At 38.6% G+C, this 20991-nt stretch overlaps 1 protein-coding gene across 1 annotated transcript in view; it reads right to left on the bottom strand.

Moving 5' to 3' along the window:
- Positions 1–20991, bottom strand: part of PEX7 (peroxisomal biogenesis factor 7) — a 66205-nt gene that overhangs the window by 44603 nt on the left and 611 nt on the right. The window contains exons 2-5 of the mRNA XM_083368475.1: positions 18548–18605; positions 13018–13168; positions 8669–8746; positions 2004–2112 (exon numbers count right to left, since the gene is read on the bottom strand). Coding sequence (XP_083224601.1) covers positions 2004–2112; positions 8669–8746; positions 13018–13168; positions 18548–18605 — 396 coding nt within the window. The remainder of the gene's footprint in view (positions 1–2003; positions 2113–8668; positions 8747–13017; positions 13169–18547; positions 18606–20991) is intronic.

Raw genomic sequence — 20991 nt, 5'->3', positions numbered from 1 at the left:
TTAAACATGCTGACAATGATTAATTCATTAGTTGGGAATAAATAAAGGCAGTTCAGAGACTCAGCACTTCAGCCTCAGGCTTTTGTATTCCCCCCTTTTTTTGTATTCTATGCATGAGGAGAGCAAGGTCTTTCTCTTTTAGTTTAGAAATTAGTTTTAATCATAGGAAATTAAAGCAAGATAAAACAATTTTGCTTTGTTAACCAAGCCTAGCTAGAACAAGCCACTCACTCAAATTTGAATCCAGCCCTCACCATTTTTGCAATGGGATAAACATACCTTTCATAGCAGTTCAATTTATTTGTTGCATATATTCAAATTGCAATATTTCTACCATTTTCTGCTAAAATAGTTTAACCTAAGAAATAGTGACTGGCCCAAAACCACTGAAATGTTTTTTTCCTGTACAGGAAGTCCTTATTTAATTATCACAATTACGACCAGCAACTCGGTTGTTTACTTAAAGTGGGCATTAAGTGAAAATCTGAGTTCAGCTTTCCTACAAAGGTTGTAAATGCAAGGGCTGATTGCAAGGTTACATTTTCTTCGCCATGATTAACTGTGAACAGTCACTAAAGAAGAACTAACTGTAGTAAAATATAGATTTGAAATGTTGTGTCCCCAATCCTTATCTAACACCCAGCCCCTATACCAGGGGTAGGCAACCTCGGCTCTTTTATGACTCATGGACTTCAACTCCCAGAATTCTGGGAGTTGAAGTCCATGAGTCATAAAAGAGCCGAGGTTGCCTACCCCTGCCCTATACTCAAAAAGCACTACAACTTGTATACAAGAAGTAAGTAACCTGGACAACAACTTCCAATTCCCTGGTGATTAACCATAAGGTAAAGGTTCCCCCGCACATGCGTGCCAGTCGTTTCCGACTCTAGGGGCCGGTGCTCATCTCCGTTTCAAAGCCGAAGAGCCAGCATTTGTCCGAGGACGTCTCCGTAGTCATGTGGCCGGCATGACTGGATGCCAAAGGCGCATGGAACGCTGTTACCTTCCCACCGTAGTGGTCCCTATTTTTCTACTTGCATTTTTACGTGCTTTCGAACTGCTAGGTTGGCAGAAGCTGGGACGAGTAACAGGCGCTCACTCTGTTACGTGGCACTCGGGATTCAACCCGCCAAACTGCCGACCTTCTGGTCGACAGGCTCAGCATCCTAACCCACTGAGCCATGCTGTAATCCAAACACCTGAAAAGCATGAGGATGGCCATCCCTGGATCCAGTAGTATTACTACTACATTACCATAAACAATGTTTATATATAACTAAATAGTTAGGTAAATGGTTCGAACCACAGTATGACCAATTCATTTTTCCAAAGGCACTACTTCCAGGAGCTGCAACCCAACGCTCTACATACAAACTTACAGGTTCCAAGTAACATTTGTGCCTTCAAATCCAAAGGCATAATCCTAACTCATGTTAATATATTCCCAAAAGGACTGTTAAGTATATGTTTTCCAGGAAATGAAATGACTTGAACAATGTCCATAAAGTCATGAAGGTATTGGATAAAAGCAGGGCTTTTTTGTCATAGAACGCCCAGAACGGAGTTCCGGCACCTTTTTTGGATGGAACCTTGTAGGGTAGGCAAAGCAGGTTGTATGACATGTGTGAGTTCCAGTACCTTTTTATTTTACAAAAAAAGCACTGGATAAAAGACATCCATTCAGAAATTTATAACTTCTTGTAGTGCCATATCAGCTAGGAATGGGAAAAAGCTGGCAATGCAGTAAAAAACGAAATGAAATGACAGCATGAAAAACTGCTATTGGTTCACTTGATTAAAACAGTTGCTGATCCACATAGAGGGGCCAGATATGTGTAGTTAAGAGATAACAACTGAGCCTGCTCTTTAATTATAGCTACACATTCTTCATTCCTTCCACTATTTATTTAAATTTATACCACCATCTGCTGGACGGAATTTTAGAACAATTGAATGTAATTGAAGTGCTCCTGCTACAAATAAATAGAAATTGCAGCTTTTACCTGAGGTAGAGGCAAAGCAGCCGGGGACGTGTGGAGACCATATGGTGCTATAAATGACACCTTCGTGGCCTTTGAATGTGCACAATGGCCGTCCCACTTCAGGATCCCACTAGACAAAATGTAAACAAATAGATAATTGGTACACCTACTTTCAGGATATAGCTCCTACTTTGGAGAGCGACTTTATCTTTTAAAACAAGCAATTATTGTCATGAAACAAATGTATTGCTTTCCCACAGAGTTATTGCCCAGTGTAAAAATGCAAGTCTAAAATTTGCCATAATGTGTACCTATAAAACAGTTTTAATTTATGCCTTTCTGAAAATTAGCTGCTTCTTTGGCTAGATTTAGATGCTTGCATGTTCTTAATATCATCATATGTAAGACTAGTCCAACTATCACTTTCACAGACCGAGTTGCAAAAACTATAGTTTTAACACTTTTAATTGAAGATTTTAAATTTTTGGTTTGAGTGTGCTTTTCCTTTTAAAACTGGGAAGCGTCTCTCTCTTTCTCTCTCTCTCTCTCTGAAAGAAATAGAAATGAACAGACTTAGAAACACTCAGAAATGTAGACATGGGATGAGGGGGTGACCATCAGAATTTCAAATCTGGGTTGCAAGTAGCTTTTTCAGCATCAATTACAACTCTGAATGGTCACTAAGCAACTAGTCATAAGTCAAGGTCCATACTTTCAATGATCAACCGCACTGGATTGCGGTTGATAATTGAAATAATTTAAAGAACAATCACATATGCAAGTCTTGATCAATTTGCAGTTTTGTTATGTACAGAAATACATCTCATCACTTCCGGTGGCGACGCGGCGCCGAAGACAGCCGTCTCCGGGCTGTCCGCTCCACAGCTGTGTTTATCCATCGAAAACAGCGCCGATCAGCTGTTTAGGTGGATTTGAAGCCCCCTCCTCGGGAGAAGAGGAGGGGGTGAGGCCCCAGGTAGGGGTTGAGCTCTCCGGGGCCGCCTGAGCTGAAAGTTTGGGCGGCTGAAGGATTGAGCCCCCCCGAAGCCTGGGTTGCTCCGAGCTGCGCAGCGTCTCTGCTCCGTGATTTTTGGAGCAGAGCCAGGCGTTAGCAACCACCCCTGCCAGAAGGAAAGACTCTTGAGTATCAAGGTGCAGGCAGAGCGGTACAGGAGGTCAAGGTGAAGTGGACTTTTATCTTTACTCTCTAGCTCAATGGATTATAGCTTGAAAGTGAAAGTACGCAACAAGTGAAAGTGGGGAAAGATGGCGGCTAAAACTTCTAAAACTCTTCGGAGTGCAGGAACTTCCCCGGTGCAACAGACTTCGTTGAAGCTTTGCTTCCTCCTGCACCTCCTCTGGCATTGACACTTAAGGACTTACAAGATGCCTTTGCAAAGCAATCGCAAGTAATGTCAGATATGATGGATGATAAGATGGAAAAGCTGGAGGCAAAGCTGGAGGAGAAATTGGAGAAATTGGAGGAGAAGATGGAAGAGAAGTTTAGTGCAATGAGGGTAGACATTTTGTCTACAATTGAAAGTGTGGCTGAATGTGTGCAACGTTTGGATGAAAAAGTGGAGGATCTTAGTCAAAAGAACTCTGTATTAGAAGTAAAGGTACTAGAGAATGAAAATATAAGGGACAAAATGGACCGAGAATTGAGCCTTGTCCAGTACCATCAGATGCAGTATGCTATAAGAATCAGGGGCTTAAAGAAGACTTAAAACAGCTGATCTCTGAGGCTTTGGAAGCAGTACTGGGCCAGCCAGCATCTGAAATAGAGGGAAGTATGGATAAAATCTTTCGTGTTAATTCATGGATTGCAAGGCAGAGGAAGTTACCTAGAGATGTGGTGGTCTATTTTACAAAGAGAGCAACTAGAGATGAAGTTATTCAAGCTGCCTACGAAACTAAATTTGTGGTTGCTGAGCAAGAAGTCCTGGTTCTAAAAGAGATTCCTCCAAAGATTTTAAGGAGAAGGAAAGATTTTGCATTCCTTGCACAGGAACTTAAGAAATGTGATATCAAGTTTAGATGGGAGATTCCAGTCGGAATGGTGGTGATGCATGAAGGTAAAAGACATTGTCTGGTTACTGTGACTCAGGCACGTGATTTTTACAGCAATGTGTTAAAAGCAACCCCTCTATCACTTCTGGAAGCTGCAAAGGGATTTGGAGAGGGAAAGCCTCAAGACGCTGAAGGTAGACAGACAGAGGAGAATGGTGCTGGAGGAGATCAAGCTACAGTCTCATCAGCTGCTGCTGGAGAGCAGAGGATGACGCGTGCCGCCTTAAGACGAGCGAGACAAGAGCAAGAGCAAGACCAGCAGAAAGTAATGGAACTTCCAAAGCATACTTACAGTGAAGCTGTGGGAGGGGCGCGGCCTAAGGAAGCTACAGGGGCCATTGCAGACGTGCTCCAAAAACTTTGGGACGCCAAGCATGGCGACTAAATTTTTAACTTGGAATGTTAATGGATTAAACTCACCACAGAAGAGAAGGAAAGTTTTTCAATATTTAAAGCAATTTAAGACTGATGTTATTTGTTTGCAAGAAACGCTTATTAGGGTTATGGACCAAAAGTACTTATTGAACTCAAGGTTGGGTACGCAATTTGTTGCTTCTGCGATGAACAAGAAAAATGGAGTGGTTGTCTACGTTAAAAGTACTCTAACAGCGGAACTAATTGAAGTAGATAAGCAAGGAAGATATGTTATGATAGATTTGCTGTTAGAAGGTAAAAAAACGCTTCTAGTTGGACTGTATGCTCCTAATCAACAACAAGCTGACTTTTTTAACTTACTACACACAAAGGTTACCCAATTGGATTATAAATCTTTTATTTTTATGGGAGACTGGAATGGTGTCTTAGACGTACAGATGGACAAAGCTGGTTCTTTTAAGCGTGTTCCGAGTCATGCTAGATTGCCTAAATCCTTTTTTGAAATGAAGGACGATTTGGAACTGCGAGATATTTGGCGTGATACACATCTACATGAAAAGGATTATACTTTTTTTCTGATAGACATCAATCTTTTTCCAGGATTGATTTTATTTTGTTGACTAATGACTTTTTTTCTAGGATTAAGAAGGCAAAGATCTGTGCAAGAACTATTTCTGACCATAGCCCAGTTTGGTTAGAGATCAATAAGGACAATAGGGATAGGCGCTCTTGGCGCGTAAATGAGAATTTGTTTAGAAATCAGAGAAATGTGGAAGAATGTAAACAGCAGATGAAGGATTTCTTTGAAATTAATATGAATAAGGATACCTCTATGGACATGGTTTGGGATGCTAGCAAGGCCTACATGAGAGGGGTGTTGATATATATGAATAATAAATACAGACGTACCTTGGAAGTTAGAAGGAAAGAACTGGAGAATGAAATTAGGGAAAAAGAAAAGGCCCTAATTTTGAACCCATTGGATGTGAAGATTAAGGAGGTTATTAACCTATTAAGAGGACAATTTGATAAGTTGATGGCTGATCAAGTGGCAACCAATTTACGGTTTGCTAGGCATAATACTTTTTGCAATGCTAATAAGCCAGGTAGATGGCTAGCTTACAGGTTAAGGAAAAAGCAAAGGGCTTCTAATATAGATAAAATTGAATATAAGGGAAAGGTTGTGTTTCAACAGGATCTTATTAAGGAAGCCTTTGTGGATTTTTATTCTAAATTATATGCTAAGGAGAAGATTAATGAAAAAGACATTGATGTATATTTGAAGAATGCTAGCATCCCGGTTCTTACGCAAGCACAAAAGGAGGAGATTAATCAATTGATAACAGAAGAAGAAATTCTTATAGCAATTAAGGAACTGAAGGTGGATAAAGCGCCAGACACGGATGGTCTGACTGCGGCTTACTACAAAAATTTACAATTGGAGCTGATAAAGCCGTTAAAGGAACTGTTACAGACAATTCAGAGAGGGGGAAAGGTGCCTCCATCTTGGAGAACTGCTTTTATTTCTTTGATTCCGAAGGAAGACCAAGATGCTACTCAAGTAAAAAACTATAGACCGATATCACTTTTAAATACAGATTATAAGATATTTGCCAAGGTGTTAGCTAACAGATTGATGAGGGTTCTGCAACAGGTGATTCATGGGGATCAAACTGGGTTTATTAGTGGTAGACAAATGAAAAATAATGTGAGGCATATAGTTGATGTGGTGGAGTTTTTGGAAAGGAACAACCAGATCCCTGCGGCGCTAATTTTTCTAGATGCTGAAAAAGCCTTTGATCAATTGAATTGGCAATTTTTGATGAAAGTTTTAGATAAAATGAATTTCGGGGATAAATTTTTGCAACCAATTAGGGCATTATATCAAAAACAAACTGCCCGAATAATAGTTAACAATAGTCTGACTGAAGTATGTAATATTGAGAAGGGCACAAGACAAGGGTGTCTGTTATCACCTTTATTATTTGTTTTAACATTGGAAATATTATTGGTAAAAATACGGAATTCGGAAAGAATTAAGGGTATACAAATTAGAGATCAGGATTATAGACTGAGAGCGTTTGCAGATGATCTGGTTGTTACGGTGACCCAGCCAGAAAACTCTGTTGTGGACCTGATGGAGATAATAATGCAATATGGGAAGGTTTCTGGATTTAAAGTTAATGCACAAAAAACTAAAATTCTGGCCAAAAATATGACAGTATCGCAAAAGGCCCTTTTAGAAGGATTAACTAGATTTGAGATTGTTAAAAGGGTCAAATATTTGGGGGTGTTTTTGTCACCCTCTAATACAAAGTTATATAAAAATAACTATGAAAAGTTATGGGGGAAAATTCAAAAAGAATTGGAGAGTTGGGAAAAACTGCAATTGTCTTTGCTGGGAAGAATTGCAGCAGTGAAAATGAATGTCCTGCCTAAATTTTTATTTTTATTTCAAATGATACCGGTCCTTAAAAAAGATTCTAATTTGGAAGAATGGCAACGGGGTATCAATAAATTTGTTTGGGCAGGGAAAAGGATACGAGTTAAACTTAAGATTATGCAGGATACTCGTGAAAGAGGTGGTCTTAAAATGCCTAATCTTAAATTATATTATGAAGCTGCTGCGTTAGCAGGTATAAGTGATTGGATTAATTTGACACAAGAGAGATTATTAAATCTTGAGGGCCACGACTTGCTGTTTGGCTGGCATGCATATTTGTTGTATGATAAGAAGGTAGATAATGTGTTTAGAGTGCATATTTTAAGACAGGCATTGCTGAGAGTTTGGAAGAAGTACAGACATAAGTTAGATTGTAAGATACCATTGTGGGCAATTCCAAAACACGCAATAGAAAATATACATGCTGGTTTCAAACATGATGTGACTACGTATAAGGAGATTTTAAGCTTGGAAAGAAATGTCTGGTGTTTGAAGCCGTACAACCTCTTGCGAGATGAGAAGATTGTTCAAACTTGGTTTCAATATACTCAGTTACGGGCCAGGTGGAAAGAAGATCAGAAAATTGGTTTTGCAATGACTGATTAAAATTTGATAAAGCAAATTAGAAATCAGGGTCCAGCACATATCAAACGGATATATCTTGCATTGATAGAAATTGACTCAGAAGCAGAGCTTGTTAAAGATTGTATGATAAAATGGGCCCAGAATATTCAAGAAGTTATTACAATAGACACGTGGGAAAAGATCTGGGTGAGGAACGTAAAATTCACACAAGCCCAAAACTTAAGAGAGAACTTTTATAAAATGTTTTATAGATGGCATTTAGATCCCAAAAAGCTTGCAAGTATGTATCCGAACTATCAGCCAAAATGTTGGAGGTGTGGTGGTGAAGATGCAACATATTTTCATATATGGTAGATCTGTAAAAAGGTTAAGGCTTTTTGGATAAAAATTTGGTGGAATATGCAGAAGATCTTCAAGCAAAGGATAAAGTTTTGTCCGCAATTGTTTTTGTTGGGCATAATTACAGATGCTACTGTTGTGGACACTAAGTTGATGTTGAACTTAATTACAGCAGCAAGACTCTTAATAGGTCAATATTGGAAGAAGGAGGAACTGCCGACTATAGAACAATGGACTCTAAAGGTTTCTGACCTGGCGGAAATGGCAAAGATCTCGGCTTACTTGAAAGATCATTCGCAAGAACGTTATATTATGGAGTGGAAAAATGGATTGATTATATCCAGAACAAATATGGGACTAAAAAGTTTCATTTAGCATTTGAATAAGTCTTTTTTCTTTTCTTTTTCTTTTTATATGTAATATTAATATTGCTTGTAGTTATCTTATATGAGCTAGAGAGCGACAGAATTAATAGTTTATTGTTGTTAGCATATGGACGTTTATGATTGTTCTTTGTTTTTATACCTTGTACTTAGCTTTGGGAAGTCGGGGGGGGGGGGAGGGGGGAGGGACAGGGAGGGTTAGGTAGGGGGGGAGGGGGGATGGTTAAAGATAAAATGTACTGTAAAACTTTTCAATAAAAAAAAAGAAATACATCTCGTGACTCTTCCCACTTGATCAGTGAATTCATTAAATACTGTAATTACAAAACAACTAGATATCTCACTTTCATTCTTTTTTTTAACCAATATTAATTTAAACAAAAGAAAACAAGTAGTTATCAGTTAAAGAAAAGAACAGAAAACACGCTGAGAATATTATTTTAGAATGTTAAACCAATATGCAATTTAAGTAACCTGAAGTACACACATACCAATTTTGCTGTTTGATCCCATGATCCAGATACTATTAACTGATCTCCTCTGGTCTGACTCCAGTCAACACTATAGACCTGTAAATATTAGACACACTTTAGCTTGCTAGGCACACATTGGATAAGCCATAATTAGAGCATATTTCCTGTCCTGATACTGAAAGAATATACTGACTATACTGTGTAAGAGAAATAAACACTATATATCAAGGTTCAAGACTGAAAAATGAAAATCTACAACTCAAAATAAAAGGTTTCTTTTAATACATATGCACATCAATAATCAACTATTTATGAAGGTACCCAAGAATTTGTTAGATTGTGACACATAAGAAATTTTATGCACGCATGTCCATTTATACTAAAATATACTTGTATATAGATACATAGATATGTGTGTGGTTGTGTGTCTGTGTATCCAATGTGTGTATGGCTAGTTGGTACATCCTTTTATTTATTGCAAGGTAATAACTGTAATCTTTACCTTTTCTTCCTAAGACAGAAAATTAAGACTCACTCAATTGTGGTTTTCGATAATATTTCAAGAATTCTTTTTGCTCAGAAGAATGGATCTGTTTTATTGCTTGCTATTTCCTCAATTATAGTTTTTAAAAGCATTGGTCCAAACACTGCTCACTCTTTATTTTCTGCCCAGTTATTCTTAGATTTGCACATTTCTTTTCTCTTTTTCTAGTACTGCATCCACTGTGCACAGAAGATAATCTCCAGGAGAAAACCACAGCCCGTTATAAAAACTAGGTTACCACTGCAAATATCCCAGTTCAGATACTCATCTACAATTGGTGTAGCATGGAAAAATTGCACAAGCCCAAGGGCTATTTTTAAATTTGCTAAAAGATAAATGCAGCTTCCTGACGTGATCCAATTAGTTCTAGTATGGTGTATCAGTATTAACAGTTTTTTAAATATATTGTTCAAAGACTGATACTGAAACACTATGTACAAGACTATTTTCAAAGGATGGTCAGACTATTTTATCAATTAACTAGGCTGCCCAAAACAAAACAATATTCTTTTACCCTGGGAGTAGAATGTTTTTTTACCTTTATTTTATTTTCTTAGATACCGTCTTAAGACTAACCAATTAATGAACTATTACTACAGAACTTCTAATGTTGTAGAAGAGTCAGAATATTTAATTTTCAGCAACTGAACATATTTCTCAAAAGACTAATATAGCAAAAGCCTGATGGCACTCACTGCTTGTGAACCTCCTCTTGAGAAGAGCTAACCCTGATGGGTTGCAACAAAATACTCCTGCAGACTATATGACTCCTGCTTAACACGGTCACCATAGAACAGGGATCGCTCCAAATACCAACAACATAAAATAATGCTTAATATATTGTTTAAGTTTATCTGCATTAATTACCGTAACTGCTGCTTTTGATTAAAGGTAAAGGTTCCCGCGCACAGGCATGCTAGTCGTTTCCAACTCTAAGGGATGATGCTCATCTCTGTTTCAAAGCCGAAGAGCCAGCATTTGTCCGAGGAAGTCTCTGTGGTCATGTGGCCGGCATGACTAGACGCCAAAAGCGCACGGAACGCTGTTACCTTCCCACCGTAGTGGTCCCTATTTTTCTACTTGCATTTTTACGTGCTTTCGAACTGCTAGGTTGGCAGAAGCTGGGATGAGTAACAGGTGCTCACTCTGTTACGCGGCACTCGGGATTCGACCCGCCAAACTGCCGACCATCTGGTCGACAAGCTCAGCGTCCTAACCCACTGAGCCATCACGTCCCTCTGCTTTTGATTAGGTGAGCCAAAAAGCCCAGAGAAGTTTCTTCTCTGCCTTTTTCCTTGCAAAATAAAGTGTTTTGCCCATGTACAGGCATGCCACAACAACTGGAAGCAGTTTATGAAGCAGCCAGTCATGTCTGGAAAAATACATTAATTCTTCAAATAATTTCTTTTGTAACTGTATCTGGCACTAAAGCTAGAAGGATGACTTTGAGCCAGTCGTTCTCTTTCAGCCCATTTGCGAAAAGCCTTACAAGAAACCTGAAAGGACTTCCCCAGGCAATTGTCAAGAATCACATTGACTCAAAAGTGTATGTGTGTGTGTCTTTAATACTAGAATGGGAAACTTTTAGTCAACCCAGGCAAAAAAACCAACCCTTTACTCAAAAACTCATCATCCTGCCCAAAAGCTTCTTCTCCCAACCACTGCTACCTTCCTTACCCTTTTAGGATGATTTCTTCAACACATATTTTCTCCTAAAGAAGAATGTACAACTGTACATGCCATACGAAGAGCTGCACTTGGCACATGCTTATTCATTCCTTGCACACCTTCCTATTACTACACACTTTCCCTGATGGAGGCGAACGCAGTGGCCTCATCTGACAATAACTCCTTAGAAGAAGATAAGTTAGGCTACCCCAAAACTGCTCTCTGAATCAGTTGAGGCAATCACTAGCACAGGACAATGGTTAAACTCAATCTCTGCTAACCCTCTCTCCATGTCTTTGATCATCACAGCCGATCTGTTTCCTGCTTCTATTGCTTTTGTTTCATGTCACTGACTTTCTTCAAAGGCAATGGATGACAATTCCTAACACATTTTAAAGGCCTTGAGGCTATAAGGAGGATTCAAATGATATCCAAATAAAAGGAAGAAAAAAAACTACTTTATCAATTGAGGATGTTAAGCCTGTTTCATTCATTAGTGGACAATTGGCGCTGGTAGAAACAAAAAGCTGCCAGGTGGAGAAAATCCCACAGACAGGCCTTTGAATTTTTTACATAATTAAATGTGGAACCTGTAAAATAAGAAAACAGAAGGGCAAGAAATGTGAGAAATGCTTGAGGCTAATTCAACTGGATTTTGAAATGTCCTACTTCTATAACAGTCTGGCGAAAGATATTCCAGTGTACGGTAGAAACAACTATTCCAGGGGTCTTCAAACTCAGCCCTTTTATGACTCATGGACTTCAATTCCCACGCTGGCTGAGCAATTCTGGAAGTTGAAGTCCATGAGTCATAAAAGGGCCAAGTTTGAAGACCCCTGTACTATTCCAATCTTACCAATAGTCGCCTACCCTTAAAATTATGAAAATTATGAAGTTAGAACAATTGATCTCAAAACATTTGTTAGAATAATTGATCTCAAAACATTTTGCAAACCCCTTAGAGAAGGTATACTTGGATTGCTCCAAATTTTGGCTATTTTAAGATTCTAACTTTGCCACAAAGACAATGAATACATTTTTACGTTAGCTTCTCTTATTAATCTTGGGACAATCAGCATAGTTCTACAAAGTGATAAACCTATGTATTCTGCAGAGCAGAGAAAGTTATGTGTAGGAAAGCCAATAAAGAACTTGTTTTATATGGCAGAAGTTCATACAATATAAAAATACCACAATCTTTCTGGAAAAAGAAAAAAAATAGCGTAATTTTAGATAACATAACCTTTGTAGTGTTTCTATAGTTACTGTAACACTTTAAAAAAAATCTTTCCATTTTTCCCCAATAGAACTAACAGAATCATTATGTTACATAATACTCAAAAATAATCTTCATTGATCTCAGTGATGCAAAACTGCTATTCAAACAGGGATACAAGATTTGTGAGAATAATATATTGCTGGATAGAACATTGCAATTTCCAATGGAAATTCTGCTTGTTAGTTATTATATATTTTCAAATGTTATTTTCTCCAAAGTATATTTCTTTTTAAAAAAATATTTTAATAACATTTTTATAAAGAAAAGATAAAGAGAAGAAACTTACAAAAGCAATAGCAGGATAAATCAGAGGGATTATCCAATCACAATTCATACAAGTGAAGAAAATTCTGGTATTTTTAAACTTCAATTACTGTTTTTATTAAGAACAAAGAGTTCCTTTTTGAAGAGTTTATCTCAGTGATGGAGAAACTTTTGGAGACCGAGTGCCCAAAACCTGCCCCCGCCCCACCCCCCTGCCTGCCCCCGCCTCAACCTACCTGCCCGCAGGGCCACCCACTGCCTCCACAGCCTGCCACAGATCACCCAGGCAGCCCAGCAGCACCATGGCGGCCAAGCCCTCTGCCCACGCCCTGCAGCAGCATCTGCGTGTGACAGGGCGCGAGGGCGGAGTCTTGTCTCCACTGCCTGGCTGCCATGTCCTTGGCTGCGTTGCTCCGCGCAGGCCGCACCCAGGTGTGATTCTCCTCCGGGGGGGCTGTTGGTGAGGAGGGGGCCACGGGGGGAGGCGGGGCTGGGTGACGGCACACATGCCCACAGAGAAGGCTTTGAGTGCCGCCTCCAGCATGTGTGCCATAGATTCACCACCACTGGTCTATCTTGTTCTAGACAAAAAATGACTATATTTAATTATACCTCTTGAGTGTGTTCTTTATAGACCTGCAAAGGACCTGCAGGTTTTTCTGTATCCCAGATTTGTAAAGATCCATCTCCACTAGAGGTGACCAGCACATGTTCATTCTTTTCACTCCATGTCACATCAAATAGACCATCATTCCAGTCAAAACTAAACCAAAAGCGAATATATTAATTTATGACAAGAATATAGCATGTAATATAACTGGGTACTATTTAAAGATACAAAATTTTTATATAATAGCTAAGTTCACCCAACACACAATCTCAGACCAAAAATTTACACCTCACCAAAAAATATGATTATGTGGGCCTGGGGAGAACCTGGAATGAAATTTTTAGCAAGTCACAACATTTCACTGAACTACATTCACTCAGTTTAACTTATCTTAGAGAGAAATTGTGAAAAGACAGGAACCGTCACAGATTCCACTATGAGCTTGTTTAAACAAAGAATGTATTGGGGGAGGGGGTTGATGTCACGCTTTTAACATTCGACATTTTAAAAATTAGTTTACTAGAAACAAATAGATCCAACTTTTCATGAAGTTCATATCCACAGTTTGTCTTTTTCAAGCTTATTGTCAGTGGGGCCATTGATAGTATACAGAGTAAAGGTGATAATGAATCACCTTGGAAAATTACACATTTGATTCCAACTTCTAATTCTTCTCCATTAGCGATCAACTTTGATCACCAAAACGTCACTGAATTATTCGTATATTGTTAAATGTTGTACTGACTGAGATATTTCTCAATCCAGCTATGTGAAATGGAATCAAATGCCTTTTTATAGTCTATTCAAGTTATACTTTATGAGAACAAGCTGGAAGGAAATTTAATAACCTAATTGAAATTAGGATGGATTTTCTATTGGTTTGATCAAGCAGGTAATTAAAAGAAAGTTCAATGCATTATTTTGTGCTTATAAAATGGGTTATTCTTTTTTTTCTTTGATATATAATGCTTAATTCCTAAATTTTGCAAAAATATTACTGAAAGTGAATTTGAAAATATATATTGCATGTTAAGAGAGTTTAAAAAGATGCATTAGAATTGCTTTTAGTTATAAAGACAAAATGTTTAGAAAAATGTTTAGAGTTTTAAAAATAATATAAGAGTTTTCCCTGTAAGGTTAAAGAATTTGAATGAATGAGTTTTGTTAATATAATTGTTGATAGTTTAGAAAGATTAATAAATATAGTTATCACTTCCCAGAAGAGGGAGAAAAAGATAAAAAATATTTTAAGATGGTGACGTAAATTATTTTTAACAAAGAGATTTTATTTGGTCTTATTTCTATTGGGATATTGCTTCTGGTATTTATGTTTAAAACAGAAAAAATGAAATTAAAATTTAGTTGGAAGATTTATAGAATTGGCTTGTAACAATTATAGGTAATTAAAAAGCTGAAGTCATATTTAATGTTTAATATTTTTAAATTGTGATTTAATTTTTGTGGCTAGACTTAATTTAATTTATTTTAATTTTATATTGGATTGTTTTTAAATTTTGCCTTTTAAACCGCCCTGAGTCCTTTGGGAATAGGGCGGTATATAAACCGAATAAATAAATAAATAATAAATATTAGAATTTTACTATGGTGGAAAAAGAGTTGGAAGTGAATACAGTACCTTTCTCTCTCTCCTTTTTTATAGTCATGCATTCCCCTTCCTTTTCTTAATCTTTATTTTCATTGTATTTTATGCTGTAATGAACCTTAATAAAATTTCAGAAAAAGATTTGGTTTGTAATTATGCCCACAAGTTACTTATATGTTGTTGGCAAACAAGTTATGGATCTGTAGTTAGAAATGTCCTACCAGTTGTTAGATGTTTTACTTACAGATTACTTGATGGAAAACCCCCTTTGCAGTTTTAATGAAGAGAACATCTGTTTTACATGGCTGCAATAGTGACAAATATCTCTAGTTCGTGTGTAGGATGAGAATGAAGGTTTGTTCTTTGAGCTTGTAGGTTGGCTTCCAAACGTTTTGGTAACAGGCGAGGTAACATCTTCAGAATTAGGGGATGTCACTGTCAGTGTTCTGTTTATAAAGGCTTCAGGTGTGGGGGTGTCAAATGATGGTCTTGTGATGGGTCAAGTGAGAGTCATCAATGAGAGGCTTGTGATAGGTTTTGTGATGGATCAGGTGTGAGTCATCAGTGAGAGGGTTGTGATGGGTCTTCTGATGAGTAGGTTACATCAGGTCAAGGTCATTGGGAGGTGAACTGCAGGTGGAGGGGAAGGGGGGCTTGCATGAGCTGGTTGACACTCGGTGCTGTCTCTAGTTGACTGGGTGGTTGATTTGGATTCTGAGGGGTTCATCGATTGGTTGTAGGTCCATGTGTCTGTTGATGGAATTGCTTGTGGAATGCCAAGCTTCGATGAACTCATGAGCATGGCGGGTGGTAGCGTGGCCAATGATTTTTGTGTTGTTCCAATTGAACTGGTGCTGTTTGGTGTTGGTGTGAATAGAAATTAAGGATTTGGGATCATGGCATTTGACTGCCAGACAGTGTTTGTGGATCCTGATTGATGACTCAACCCACTCAATAAACTACCCAGAACAATTTCTCCAATGCATTAAACACACCAAGATCAACGAGGAAGAAATTATGGTCTTGTTTGACATCACTGCCCTCTTCACCTCAACTGACATCGACCTGGCTAAACAAGCCATACACCACCTACTCACTAAACACCAAACCCACAAAGATGATGCCATTACAGAACACTCCATGTCTACAGAAACCAATGTGAAATTCCTGGATCTATGCCTCAACACATATTTCAAGTTCAACAGGAAAATGTACAAGCAAGTACAAGGTGCACGGGTGGGTAATTAGAAAAAGGAGTCATGCAAAAATTCAAATCTATAGCTCTAATCATCCAACCAAAATTCTGAACACGCTACATTGATAACACCTTCGTCATCATCAAACGCTCTCTACTTAATAACATATTCCCTGGGATCAAATTTACACGTGAAGAGGAAACAGACAACAGACTGCCATTCCTCAATATTGATAGAAGACTAGATAACAGAGGACTGGAAACCTGCATCGACCGCAAACCCACACACATGGACCAGATCCTCAGCTTTGCAAGCAACCACACTACCGCACAGAAAAGAAGCTGTGTCCAGACCAGACATGTCAAACACAAGGCCCGGGGGCCGGATCCGGCCCGCGAAGTGGTTTCATGTGGCCCGCGAAGCCATCCTGGAAACAGTGAGGGAACGGCCCCCACTGCCTTGGCCCTGGCCCAGAGACCCTCCTTCTGCCAGAGACCCTCAGATCTGTCCCACTCCTGCCCAGGCCCCCATAGGCACCCTTGATGCGAATGATGTAGAGCTGGCCATGCCCACCCAGTAGGCCATACGCAGTCTAGCCACGCCCACCCAGTAGGCCACGCCCACCCTGGCCATACCCACTCGGCCCCTTGAGGGCAACCACAATGCTGATGCGGCCCTCAATGAAATTGAGTTTGACACCCCTGGTCCAGACCCTCTTCAGACACACTGCAGCACAACACTAAGAAAAACAGAGGAGAAACGACTGGACATCTTTCTCCATAACGGCTATCCCAAAAACTTCGTATTCTGACACACAGCACCCAAACCACGACACATCACACAGCTGACTACGCAAAAACTCTACCATACACAAAAGGGGTGCCGGAAATGACAGCCAGAATTCTCCAACCCCTAAAAATAGCAATAGCCCATACATCCACAGCCACACTCGGCCAGGAATTATGGATGAAAGAAACAATGTAATCTACAAAATCAACTGTAACAATTGCAACCAATTCTACCTAGGACAAACATCACATCAATTAAAAAACAGGATCCCTGAACACCAGCTGGCAGTCAAATGCCACAATCCAAATCCTTAATCTCTACTCACACCGACATCGATTGGAGCAACACTAAAATCATCGGCCAAGCTACCACCTGTCATTGTCATGAGTTCATCAAAGCCTGGCATTCCACAAGCAATGCCATCAACACATTGACCTACAACCAGCCTACGAACCCCTCAGAATCCAAATCAACCTCACAGCCAACCAGAGACAGCACCGATCCTCAACCAACCGACACAAGGCCCCCCATCACCTCCACCTGTTCACCTCCCAATGATCCTGACCTGATGTAATCTCCCCATCACAAGACCCATCACCAGCCTCTCACTGATGACTCACACCTGACCCATCACAAGCCTCTCACTTGACACACCCACACCTGAAGCCCTTATAAACAGAGTGTGGTGGGTGGTAGCGTGGCCAATGATTTTTGTGTTGTTCCAATTGAACTGGTGCTGTTTGGTATTGGTGTGAGTAGAAATTAAGGATTTGGGATCATGGCATTTGACTGCCAGACAGTGTTTGTGGATCCTGATTGATACTGACATCTTCTGAACTCCACTGAAGAAATTTTACATGTCCTGTCACTACTAACCATAACAGATCCAAGGAATGGAAGGTAGTTTTTTTTAAAGTAATTGCTGACAGCTTTTATTTTTTGGTAGACTTTAATGTTGTAAGGTTGTTTTTCCTTTTTGTGGTACCAATGTAGGCAAGTTTCATATGCAATGTTTTTATGAAAGGAGAATCTTGAAATTTGGAAAGTGAGCAAGTGGTTCAATTTCCTTCTTCTCTCTGCAGTTGACTTTTGTTTTATGATTTGGGGGTATGTGTGTGCTATAAATATCCCTCTACAAGAAAGGATAAATGCAAGTAACAGAAAATGAAAGCCATTTTAAAAAATTTGTTTTTGTTAAATTAACACCTGTACAGTAGAGAAAAGAGAAAGACATTTCCAGTATTTCTAAATCAACAAGTAATACTATACTTTCAAAGGTTTGAATAGGTGTTTACTGTCTTTGTCCATGGAAGATAAAAATTGTAAAATAAAAAAAATCCCACCCCATTTTGCAATACATTTCACCAAAACAATATGCTGTAATCAGAAAGTCCTTGGAAAACATTCCCTCCTCTTCCCTGTTGAAGTAATTTTGTTTATATTATAGAGTTTTGTCCTATAAAGAAATTTCTGTAAAATAAATTAAAAAAGACATGAGGATTACAGAATTAAGATTCATATTTGGGTCTCAAGACAAATTCACCTTTGGGGTTTGAGATAAAATTTGGAGCTGGCAATACCCTTTACAAAAACTTGAATATTTTGGTGCATAACAAAAATGGAGTAAACCTTTTCCAAGACTGCGGTAAGCTATTAAACTGAATAAAATTTAGTAGACATAAATCTGTGTTGCATCTAAAAAAATTTCTAGTTGTCCTTACTACCTAAAGGCTTCTTGAGGCTTTAAAGGCTTCTGAACTGTTCTACTGTCAATATTCCTTTCAACTCATTTTTTATTCAATACTATTCTATTAAATCAACACACAAGAATTTAGCAGTATAAGTGCATTTGGTAGTTACGTTTTATCAAACTACATCAGAATATCTAATTCCCCACACACAAGATTATGCAATAATTACTTTTATTATGAAAAAACAAAATACCTCCTGAAAAGATGAAGTCCAGCTTCATTTTGTTCCAACACTACTAGAGTTCCACAGCCTAAAATGGAAGACAATAAAAAACACACTGAAAACAATGGTCTGTATAGTATAATATGGACTAAATTAGAGTAAGATTCTTGAAAACTGCTGAACTTTGGGAACCCCTTTTAGAAAACACTGAAGCCTACCTTATAGCCTTGTCAAATTATATCTATTTAACATAGAATTGCTACTCTGGCAGTGCTTTTCTAGGGTATGAGAGGCTTTCATCACTCAGTTTTTAATTCTTTTAACTGAAGCTGGGTCCTATTATAAACAAATTATGTGCTCTACCACAGGGATCCCCAATTCCTGGTCCGTGGGCCAGTACTGGGCTGCGGCATGCCAGGAACCGGGCCACACAAACCAGCAAAGCCCCATCTGCGAGATGCAGGCAGCACACAAAACCACACACCCTCCGGTCCGTGGAAAAACCTCTCTCCACGGAGCAGGTCCCTGGTGCCCAAAAGGTTGGGGACGTCTGCTCTACCATCTTTTTTTTTCAAAAGTTGTACAGGATACATTGATACTTAATGCTATGCTTGGATGAATTTTACAGTTAATAAGTCTCCAGAGACTACATATACAGTAAAAATACATCTCTATAGCATGGGTTGTTAAGCAGAATCAGTATTACCTTTTACAGCCTTCAAAGTTGGACATTTCAAAAACCATTTTGAAAGCTTGTGATGGGGAAAGGAAGGAAGAAGCATTTTCAAATAAACATTTGAAAAAAGATTATTTTTTGACTTTAGGGTACAAAAACAGAACGGTCACAATTAACTTCAGATATAGTTTTAAGATGACCTTATGGAAGGAATGGCTGAACAGTTAAGGTAAAAGAAACAGCAAATGAAACCAAATGGAAAGAATGAGAAAGAAAGAAACTCAAAATAAGCCCGCTTTGATTTTATTTTGTGCAAAAAAAGGTAGAGGGAAACTATAGACTTTCAAGATTCTGTTTTATATCCCATAACAATAAAGTAGCATATTGGAATTCTTGCGGTATCTGGTCTGCAAGATCCTGGGCTAAAGGAGTAACATATAGATCTAATGACTATCATAAACTGTGTAACTTATACTGAATATCTAATTGTATACTTATTCCCTATGTAAAACGGAAACACAAATGTTTCACATGTAACTCCAGAACTTATTCAAATGTTGTCCCCATCACTGGGAGAAAATGATTAAATGTATGACAGGGAGCTACCATATTAACTACATTTAATTTAATTTTAATTCAATACAAATGATTATTTTTTCTTTTCATTCTTGTACTGTACACCTTTTGGATTGCAACCTCAAGCACACCATTCAAATATCACAGCATGTGGGAATGCTTCTTTCCTAAGGCATTTTTGTTATCTTCGGAAGTTCACTTTCACATGCAATACAGGTACTCAATTTACAACCATTCATTTAGTGACCATTCGGAGTTACACTGGAACTGAAAAAAGTGACTTATCATTTTTCACACTAACAACTGCTGCATCGTCTCCATGTTCACGTGATCAAAATTCAGACACTTGGCAACTGACTCATATTTATGATGGTTGCAGTGTCCCAAGACCATGTAATTGCTTTTTGAGACCTTGTGAGAAGAAAAGTCAATGGGAAAGCCAGATTCACTTAACAACCATGTTACTACTGCAGTGATTCACAATTGTGGCAAGAAAGATCACAAAATGGGGCAAAACTCACTTAACTGTCTCGCTTAGGAACAGAAATGTTGGGTTCGATTGTAGTTAAGTCGAGGCCTAGCTGTAGTAACATACATTAGACAAGGCAAAGAACATTTTCGATACTAGATTTGCAAAGAGACATACAGGTAGTCCTCAACTTTTGAGAACAATTGAGCCCAAAATTTATGTTGCTAATCAATTTCCTCAACCACATCAGACATAAAAAAATTACCAGCCACAATACTATAATGAACCATGCATTTGTTTAGGATGCATGTGGGCTTTTAGCTGACGTTTTTCCACTGAACGTATGTCAAAAGCTGTTTTATTTCTGCTTTAAAAGAAGGGAACTTTTTTTTCCCCTCGGAGCTTCTTCATTCCAACTGGGTGTAACCTAAAAGCACACGCCCAGGAAAGCCTCAGCAGTCTCTTCCCACGTGAGGATTGTGTACAGCGCTTATCACGGCTTCTTCACAAGCCCCTTCCCCTGATTTTTCGTGATCTCTGAGCGAATCTATTAAAAATACCGTCCTAAAAAATGTGCATTTATCACACTTGGAAGTCTCCCAGTTACTGTAATTTTAGCTCACCAAGAGCATGTACGCGTTTCTGTGCCAAGGTGAACTTTTATCAACTGGGTTGAATTGCAATCTAAGCTGCAAAAACCTAGCATTGCAATCTAGGAAGCAAGTCCCATGAAACCCAGGAAAGGAGCAGTGG

The sequence above is a fragment of the Vipera ursinii genome (assembly GCF_947247035.1).
Source record: "Vipera ursinii genome assembly, chromosome: 1".
In the NCBI taxonomy this organism is placed as follows: domain Eukaryota; kingdom Metazoa; phylum Chordata; class Lepidosauria; order Squamata; family Viperidae; genus Vipera; species Vipera ursinii.
This window is presented reverse-complemented; position numbering and strand designations above follow the sequence as displayed.